The sequence below is a fragment of the Phalaenopsis equestris genome, unplaced genomic scaffold, assembly GCF_001263595.1.
Source record: "Phalaenopsis equestris unplaced genomic scaffold, ASM126359v1 Scaffold000855, whole genome shotgun sequence".
Taxonomy (NCBI): domain Eukaryota; kingdom Viridiplantae; phylum Streptophyta; class Magnoliopsida; order Asparagales; family Orchidaceae; genus Phalaenopsis; species Phalaenopsis equestris.
The window spans coordinates 157,772-168,067 of NW_018165295.1; the positions used below are offsets into that span (position 1 = coordinate 157,772).

The 10,296-nt window shown below is 32.1% G+C and overlaps 1 protein-coding gene across 1 annotated transcript in view; it reads right to left on the bottom strand.

Moving 5' to 3' along the window:
* Positions 1–4,873, bottom strand: part of LOC110031875 — a 43,601-nt gene extending 38,728 nt beyond the window's left edge. The window contains exons 1-2 of the mRNA XM_020735299.1: positions 4,723–4,873; positions 3,207–4,193 (exon numbers count right to left, since the gene is read on the bottom strand). Of these exons, the coding sequence (XP_020590958.1) occupies positions 3,207–4,120 (914 nt within the window). The 5' untranslated portion in view covers positions 4,121–4,193; positions 4,723–4,873. The remainder of the gene's footprint in view (positions 1–3,206; positions 4,194–4,722) is intronic.
* Positions 4,874–10,296: the final 5,423 nt, after the last annotated feature.

The following is a 10,296-nucleotide window of genomic DNA, read 5'->3' on the forward strand; positions in this document are numbered from 1 at the left end:
CTTTTGGGTTCCTCATGTTGGTTTCATCCTTCTAAGTGTTAGAAGTCGATACCACACACGCGAAACCACAAAAGAGTACAGAAACGGGTTGAATTTTTTTTTAAAATGAGGCGGGTCCCATTTCTAAGGTTCTAAGATAGTCGAAGGGAGATCCCTAAGGCTAGATCCTAAACCCTAAGCGGAAGACTAGACCTCGCTAAAAATGAGGTCAACAGTGTAATAGAACAACACATAAGAAGTTGTCACTGAAGCTGTAGGAGAGGGGGGGGAATTATATTTGAAGCTGTTTCTCGTTATCCAAATAAACCAAAGGACCAGCAAAGGAAGGGAAAACCCTCCCCCTTATCATCAAAAGTCTTTTATTGCCACAAATAAATACTTAGGATGCTTTTATGGATCCAGGGGATACCAAAGTGTAAGCCCAATATATTCTAAACATTCAAAGAAAAAACATATTCAAAAAATATGTCTCGAATCTTCCTCCGAGACTTTGCACATAGGACATCTCGAAGCCAATTTAAGGCCTTTCAACTTTAGAATGTCATCAAGAGGCAGTAAAGAAGAGAAAAATCGCCAGAGGAAAAAGATGGAGGGAGTTAAAAGTTTGTGTCAAATCCATTTTCCCCAAAACCAATCCCGGTAAGAGTGTAAAGTATCATAGATTAACTTGCAGACCGATTGAGAAGTGGTCCTCTTCCACAAGGGGAAATCCCTGCGAGAATGGGTAATAGGTATAGTATTTATATGCTTAGCATTTTGCTCCCCCACAATAGAACACAGTTTGTTGAAATCTCATCTATCTTGAGAAAAGAAATCAGAAACAAGTAAGTTATTAGTATGGGGAGGATGAGAATATTCAGAGAGAAAAGGCAATCCCCAATTATCACTCCAGAAAGAGATGTTACCGTTACCAATGTCCCAAAACATAAAATCACTAGCAATAGACCTAGCATTAACAACAGCTTTCCAGATCCGAGAATCACCAACCTTTCATAAAACCTGGGAAGGGTGAGAAAAATCACAGTATTTCTGATGCATAAAAGTGGCTCATAGAGATAAGCCCATTCTAAATTTAAATCAGAGTTTGCAAAGGTTTATTTCAATCGTGTGTTTCAAGGCTTTAAAGCCAAAACCGCCAGCCTTCTTAGGCTTACAAAACCTTTGCCTAGAGCCCCAAATTTTCTTAGCACCCTTTCCCACCCAAAGGAATTTATTGAAAAGCCTCTCCATGACATTAATAACACTTTTCTTCGGATTAAACACCTGCAAAGCATATAAAGTAATACTCTGAAGCACACTAGATAACAATGTTATCCTGCCCCCAGTAGAAAGGAAAGCATTTCTCCAATCGTTAATTTTACACTTGATTTTATCAATAACATCATCCATATGAATCTAAAGCCTCTCCATGGCATTAATACACTTTTCTTTGGATTAAACACCTGCAAAGCATATAAAGGAATACTTTGAAGCACACTAGATAGCAATGTTATCCTGCCCCCAGTAGAAAGGAAAGCATTTCTCCAATCGTTAATTTTACACTTGATTTTATCAATAACATCATCCATATGAATCTGTTTCCTCCTTCCCCTAGTCAAATTAACCCTAAGGTATTTAAGAGCGAGAGAGGCATAGTGATTACCTGTATAAAAAATCCCCCAATGAATAAGTTGCTGCTTAACTTGTGTGCCAAAATACATCTGGCATTTGTCACAATTAAAAACTAGTCCAAAACAATTCTGGAAATCATTTAAGAGCCTCATTAATTGTTTTAATGCAAGTTTAGAGGCATTAGCAAAAATAATAACATCGTCCGCGTAAGCAAGGTGAGAAACCACCATTTTGGCCTTACCAAACATCCTTCAAGCCTTTTTCCATTTATGTAATATCATAATTGCAAAATTCCAAGATTTTTGAACAACCCAGGGCTTCGATATTATTCCAAATAACTCTAATAACTAACTTGGATTAACTGCTTAATTGACCACTTGCCTTCTATATTTAAAACACAAATCTTTAGAAACTTAATCACCCAAATAACTTAGGTTATTAGACCTCTAATTTCATCATAAATTGGTCACATTTTTTTTCACGGAACAACTATGACGTAAATCAAAGGCTGCAAGATTCAACCCTGAAGCGACCTATATACTTATACAATACCTCAAATTAAGATTTGTTTGGGATAGCTTTCTACTGCTTTGCGTTTCAAATCACCACCACTGCTCTGTTTGGGAACTGATTTCTTATTGTTTTCTAAAATTTTTTTTAGAGTGAAGTTGTATTTTCAACCTGATCTGTTAAAGCATGGTGACTATAAGAAAACAGTTAACTGATTTTTCGATAAAAAATATATATATTTATAATTTCTACAGCAAATTTCTAAGAAATTGTTTTCTCCACCACAGGTTTACAATCACATTTTAAAAAAGCTACAATCATCACTAGCAGGTATGGAGAGGAAAACCAGTATATGGGAAACAAATGGGCTGACATTTTTTTTTACTAAATTTAAAAAAGCTAAGCATCATTTTCCTTTTCTCTTACTCTTCTTTCTGCAAGTTAAGTGAGGTTTGTAACTTCACCAGTTCAAGAATATATACAAACAAACCACCAATAACTTCTGCCATATAAGATAAATAAAATAAATTAAATTAAAAACTAAAATAAAGTCACAAAAGCTTCTTATGATACTAAAAACATACAACAAAATTCCTAACATAACAGAAGGCATTCCAAAGCACACAAATATAATGCTATTATGGGACTAAAAGATTTGAAATAAGCAGCAACACCCTGCAAATAAGATAAACTATTCTTCTATTTGAACTCATAACAATCAGAATACCAAAGGTTACCTAACAAATAGTCCACACTGTCCTTTGTCAAAGCCCCTATCTTATTACCAAAAACAAAAAAAAAAAAAAAACAAAAAAACTACAACTATATAATAATTTCTCTAAAAAATACATCTTAAATTCATGATGCTTTTAGGGAAGGAAAACATAATATTCTCTACAAGTTATGCCAAAAACAAGAGCATTAAAGGGTCAAGCAAATATGAACTTCAAAACACTAAAAGCAAATTGTACCCCAAAAAACAGCATATAAATTTCATACTGTCCCTAAAAAAGCAAAAAATAGGCTAATTAGTCCATACATTTAAAGTAACAAATAAGAAAGCAAAAAAGGAAAACAGCACATACCTTCTGTATGGTGGTCTGGCTACAAAAAGTTGAGAAGTACCTAAAAACTCATCATTCATTACTTCCTTTCCTTTCCCTTTATCAGCAGTCCTGCCTTCAGAACGCATTCGGTGTACAGGCTGACAAGAGTTATTGTCATGCTTTTCAATTGAAACGGCATTTCGTGCGTCAATCCCTTTATCCTTCGCATCATTCTTATATCTTGCTACGTTGGATGGAGAAATGCACCCATTACGAACTAGCCTCTTATGCCCCATATTTTTTACTCGCAAAACCAACTCTTCGGGCCTAAGATCTGTTGACCTCGTGATAGGTCGAGAAACTGTGCCCACTCCAGCTCCAGCTCCTGCATCAATGTCATGATTGGAAGAACTTCTCTGCTCATTAGTAGCTTGTGAGTTCAGTTTTTGAACAATAGTCTTTTGAAATTTGGGATTTTGTGCCTCATCAGTGTTACTGGAGCTAACAAAATCTTTTGAGTTGCTTGCAATATGCTTCGCTTTCCTAAGAACCTCCATTGATGCTGATGAACTTAAACCAGGTTTACGATAACCAGTGATTTGATTTCTTTCTCTCTGCCCGCTTAGATGCTTCTCTTCTTCCTTGTTCCTTGAGCTTCTGCATCTAATAGGGGTATCCTCACTCAAATCAATAGTCTTCAGATTCGTCTCATTATGAGGGATTTCAGAAATAACTCGAGCTATTCTGGCTTGAGAGAACAAAAAATCATTATCCGCAGGTGTAATGCCATTACCATTAAAGCCATGGAGAGTAGAATTCTTCATTTGGCGAGAGTAGGTTCGGGTCACTGGCTCCAAATAATGGTTAGAAGAAGATGTTTTATCATCAATTCCACGGGTACATGAAGCCCTCTCAGGAGTATCTGGAACTTCCATCACCATATCAGAATCCATCCTTTTTAAACTACAGAGATTCCCAAATGTTGCAGGTAGCCAATATCCAATTCAAAAATCTCTATGAACAAACCTGGTGAATGTGTGCCGATACAATAAACCTTAGAATTAACAATAGATGGAAGCTAAGAGCGTCCATTTTCAGAAAAATTGAAGAAAATTATACAGAGCAAAAATAAACACCAAAACCCTAGAAAAATGATGAAGGCGCAGTAAGCAATTTATGGGTGCACACGTGATTTATAGCAAAATAAAAACAAACATAACAAAAACTGAATTTTCTCACATTTTGTGAGGACTTCAAGTCCCAAAAATAAGGATCAGAGATCAAGCGTGGATAAGGTTTTAGGGCAAATTATGCAGTAACACAAACAGGTTCACAATCACCGAAATAAGAAGAAATCTAACGGGATAAAAGCTAACAGCGCATTAGCCTTATAATCTGTAAGAACTAACTAAAATCTGTACCAAATTGAAGGAAATCAGCAATTAATTTTTTAAAAAAACAAGAAAGGACTAGATCAAGAACATGTGCCGAATCATAATATTCTGATAAGAAATTCAAATCAAAATAATAATAATAATAAATCTAGAGAAACTACCTTCGGAACAGAATCGAACGCGCCAACAGTAGATTGAATCCTCACGGAACCAATTCCTACCGCTTCCCTTCGCATCTATGAGCAGCCCTTTCCCTCTTCCCCATTCCTTTCGTAAGCGCGTCGAGATTCGTGCTACCCAGGATAAACAGCGGCGGTAATTCGAGCTGTTTACCGAAAAAGTAATGCACTGTGAATTTGTTATATTTAGAATATATCCGAATTAATTGGATCTTATGTTATTCATTTAATTTGAAATAGATCGAAGATAATGTGTTTCATAGTATGGTCTTTTATACATTATCAAACTATGATAATGGAGGTCGGTTTTGGTCGATAGAGGTCAAAAGTGAGAAAATATTGCATTTGAAGTACGAATTCTAATTAAAATTTGACATGTTTCTATCTAAAAAGTGTAGAAACCTAAAATTCATCCCGATCATGGAATACAACATTATTTTATTGAAGATTTTTTTTAGTACAAGCATGTTGTTTTATATGACTTTCACATTAAATTATTTATTTTGATGTTTTTTTTTAATTATTACAACATGGTTATACTGAAGAAAAACTTATAGTACAATCATGTTGTACTCCACATTCTGATTACGTTTGGACTCCAGAAGTAATATTTTCTTCAAAGGACCGCCTGACAACAGTGGCGGTTGTTGACGATGGTTGACAGGGAGTGGGCGGGGACAACGAGTTGCAGCAGTGATGGTGCTTTTGCAGGGTAGCGAGGGCAGTCACCTGCACGGAGATGGCAGATGGCCTGTAACATTTTACATGAAGCTGTGTATTTAGAATTCTACTAAATCCGACAACTTTCAAATATAGAAATAATGTTCTAATGAATTAATTATTGCAACCAAACATCTGATCATTACAAAAAATAAATTAAAAATATTTAAAATTTAATTATGACATCATATATATTATTATAATTTATCTGAACATAACAATTGATATAACTTTAATTTAAAATACTTTTTATTAAAATTTTATTGTAACATTATAAGTTAAGTTGGTACTTAAATTACATCTATTAATATTTTTTATTTATACTTAATAATGGGCTTTATAGTACAACACCAATTTATAACTTTTAATAAGTTTATTTAATTTTTATTGTCCTATTTAATTTTAATTTTTTAAAAATTTCCTTTGCAACTTATTGATTGAAAGTATAATACAAGGCTAATTAAAGGTCAAATTCAAAATAGTGGATCTTATTAGTTCAAAAAATTTGTAAATAATTTCAATATCCCTAGCTTGGAAATCATACATATCATATCACTCAAGTACATTGGCTATTTTTTACACATTCATCTATGAACCAACACTTGTTATAACATATGGATGGCATAGGCCACAATTTAAAAAATATATTCCAACATATAAAAGTTATTCATCATATTATGACATTATCTTTATTTTTTTAATTTTATTTTTTTATATTTATTTAAATAATTAAATCGATCATTACGAGGGGCATACGATTGAGAGATAGTGATTCGAAAAGACCACATTGTCATAGGAACATTGAGAAGATTCATCAAAATAAGTCAAAAAAACAAAAAAAGAGAAGCACAAAAAATTCTATGTACTCAAGATCCTATAATTTCTTGGTTATAAATGGTATTATCAGGTTGTTATGTTATAATCTTTAGACCAACATTTAAGGAAATTCCATATAATAATGTCATAACTCATGATTTCATTGCAATGATTTTGTATGTTTAATATCAATTTTAAACAAGCTTCCCTATTTATATGAAAGGAGGGCATCTAAAAAGCGAGCTAGAGAGATTAACCAAATGAAAGAGAGCTTTTATGAAACGTTATGGACTTGAAGAGTTGGATTAAGACAAGAATCAAAGAAGCATCATCTTCCATCTTTGGGATCCTTGACTTTTCTTATTTGTGGAATGTGATTGTTTCTTAGGGTGCATTTGGGGCAGCTTGTGTATTTCAGGATAAACAGTTTATCCTGAAATACAAGCAGTAGTTCGACCCCCGTTTTCGGATAAACAGGCAAAACGAGCAATCCAAACAGTACAATGACGTTTTTAAAAACGTCTCTGCACTTATAAGCTGCCCCAAACGGGCCCTTACTCTAAAATTATAATCAAGGCTAGTAACCCCATTATAATCTCACCAACTTGACATGTTAGGCAAATCTCTATTGATGTCCATTAGAGGTAGTTGCCCATTTTCTTCAAAAAAAATTGTCATTTAATTTATCCTCAAGTATGAATAGTATGTCATTAAGTGTGTAAAACGTTTTCTACCTCATCATCCAATGTTAAAGGCTCTGCTGGCTTTATGCTGTGTATATATATATATATCCTTTTATCTTCTTCTTGAAGTGTCAAAAGTCAATAATATCCTCTTATTTCATTATTGTGGTTTTTTTTTTTTCAATAGCATGCACCTAAGTTCTACTAAAACCTAGTGTTATGATACTAAATGCTCAATGTATCACAACCAATAAAACATCAAGAAGTGATTCATATAACATACTGAGCAGACAATTAAGAAGTTATATTGCTAACATTGATTGCTATTTTGGAGCAAAAATTAAAAAAAATAACCATGTTTCATTGATAAAATAATTATGTTATTATAAAGAATGAATATGAGGATGCATTCTTTTATTCCTTCCCTCACTATAATCCTTCAATGTCATATTCACTTTCTCTAGCTCCATATATATCTCATATGATGTCTTTCTATATAAATAGTGATGGTGGTGGTTGATTTTTTGGTGGGAATGACTTTGTTTTTGTAAAATCATATTGGTTGGGAAGATCAACTCAAATATATGTGCATCATATGTCTGTGATTTATGTAAAATCTAAATTAGAATATGAGGACTTCCCTGAAATAAGAATTGAGGAGTAGTCATTGATGATATTGAGATGGAACTTGGGATATTTGGTATATTTTAAGAGAAAAATGTTGAAGTCAATAAAAATTAATAGAATTAAGATGAGCTTAAAAAGTTATTTGAAAGACTTTTATTCCAAGAGTTGAGTGACTCTTTTATTGATAAAATTATTATTGATCAATTACAGTGCTACTTTGACTCTTATTGTCCAAAGTCGTTGTCATCCCATTATAACTTCCACAATTTTAGCGACATCTTTTTTTTTAAATTATTTTGACCAGTATCCCTCATCTGCATAAAGAGTTGTCATAAGAAAAATCATAGTATAGTGAGACTTCAGAGAATGAGATATCTTAATTAGAGATTTAGAGAAATGTATGATTGAAAAGAGGCTATTTAAGAAGGGAAAAAAAGCATCATCCATTTTTTTTTATATATAATTGCCTAATTGTTTTTTACAAAAGAGCAACATCTTAACTTTAGAATAAATATTCACACCACTTACCCAGATTGCTTGCTTAATGTATTAGACAACTCTTTTCCTAGTGTCTAATAACTGGTTTCTAGATCAATGAGTCATCATTTAAAAAGCCTGTATGTCCCTCATTTTTTATGCTAATTATAAAATCTCTTTCTATTTATGAGTTTATTCATAAGCATCAAATTATTTAACCTCACATCCACAAGTGAGTTCAAGTACTTACTTGGTAAAAATTTAAGGGAATTGATTACCTCTTTTTGAAACTCATCTATAAATATTTGGCAATTATTTTTTAATTTTATGTTGTTCAAAGGTAATTCAATTTTATCCTTTTAAATTTTAATGATAATAAAATAATGATGAATAAATGGGATGATAAACATTTTATTATTTTTACTCATGATAATAATAAAATAATAAAATAAAATAAAAGTGAGCAAAAATGAAACTAATTATTGTGTAAATTAATATAACAATTTACTTTATAAGAAGTGAATTTCTATAAAATAAAGGAAAATCATTGCATCTCATGTCAAATGTAATTTGCTTAAGAAGTTTAGATTCATATACTTTCATACATTGTATCATATATTCATAATTTCATAGAAACAAAATCAATATTAGAGTGTATCTTGAAAAATGAAACAATTATGCAATTCTCTTAAAAAATGTCGTGACATAAACAATATAAGTTATTAATTTATATGATCTAAATAATTTTTTTTGTAGTTTCATTTTATTAGCAATATAAGCTCTAAAATATTGGACATGTCTATAATAAAACAAAAAGGTGGCTAGCTTGTATAATTATAAGAAAGCTCACTGACAACCTTAAAATTTAACCCTTCATAGTTACAAAAGTTCTATCAAAGATATTCTAGTTAATGCTTAATTAGTCTTTATGTGTGAGAGTTAGATAAGATATTTTTCTTTATAATTTATATAACATTTGATCTTATTAAGATTCATAATGATACTTTGTATTCTTTGATGAAATATATCTCATTGGCACTAATTTTTTTGTTCTCACAAAAATCTTGCCATCTAATTTTATTTACCATTCAAGCCTTCAACATAGATGTGATTATCCACATTGATCACCATCAGCAATAATCTTAATGCCTAGAAGCTCCATGCATCCATTCATTAGTATTAAAGGTGTGATGACTAAATACAAATCTAAAAGAAACCATTGCTTAGTTCTTCATCTTTTAATCAACCAAAGGCCAAAATGACCTAAATTTAGGTGAGGTTTGGCTTGACACAAATCACATATATCCACTTCATGCTTTATAAAAGTATCAAAATGACATTGTCAAAGGTTTAATTACTACGCTCATTTAGGGCAAGGAAAAAACTTCACTCTAGAGCCTTTCATATAATTTAATTCTAAAAGAAAAGTTGTTCATTGCACACTTTTAAAATCTCAAAACACTCTGACATTTGAGTTAATGAAAATTTGTAAAAGCAAAATGTTGACCATTTGAACTCTATTTTCAGCAAATTTATCATGTATAATAAAAATGAGTGCCTCAATTATATGAAACTAATGATATTTCAAAGGGACATAAACATGCACTTAAATGTTCGATTGAAGACTTCACAAGACCATTTGAGAGATCAAATGATCTCTTAAATTTTATTACTTATAATCAAAATGAGATTCTCAAGAGCTAAAGATCACTCAATTGTGATATTATTAAAGTATTAAAATGCCTAAAACATATCACTAATTAAGAGGGATTAACTTGAATTGTTATATTAAGTCGTAATTTATGATAAAAAAATAAAATTACTACTAAAGTTCATATGTGTGACTTAATTCTATAAATTCAGGGAGGCTGAGAATCAAGATGAGAGATTTCAAGCACTAAAAACATTTCAGAACTCTACCTACTAACATTGATGACTAATATCAACACCAACATTGATGCTAGCCATTACAAGCAACATCGTTGTCACCATTCACCACCAAAGCTAACGACCATCATCGCCACTAACATCAATTTCAACCTTCACCACCAACGTTGATACCCACATTCATCATTACTGCCAGCACCTGTCATCACCAATAATAAGAACTCTCATCTCTACCTCCAACACCAGTGTCGTTTATTCCTAATAATTTTGATGCTCAGTTGCCTATCACATTAAATCAATTTTCATTTTTCCATCACCAAGGTGAGAACTTTCCATAGCCACCAAT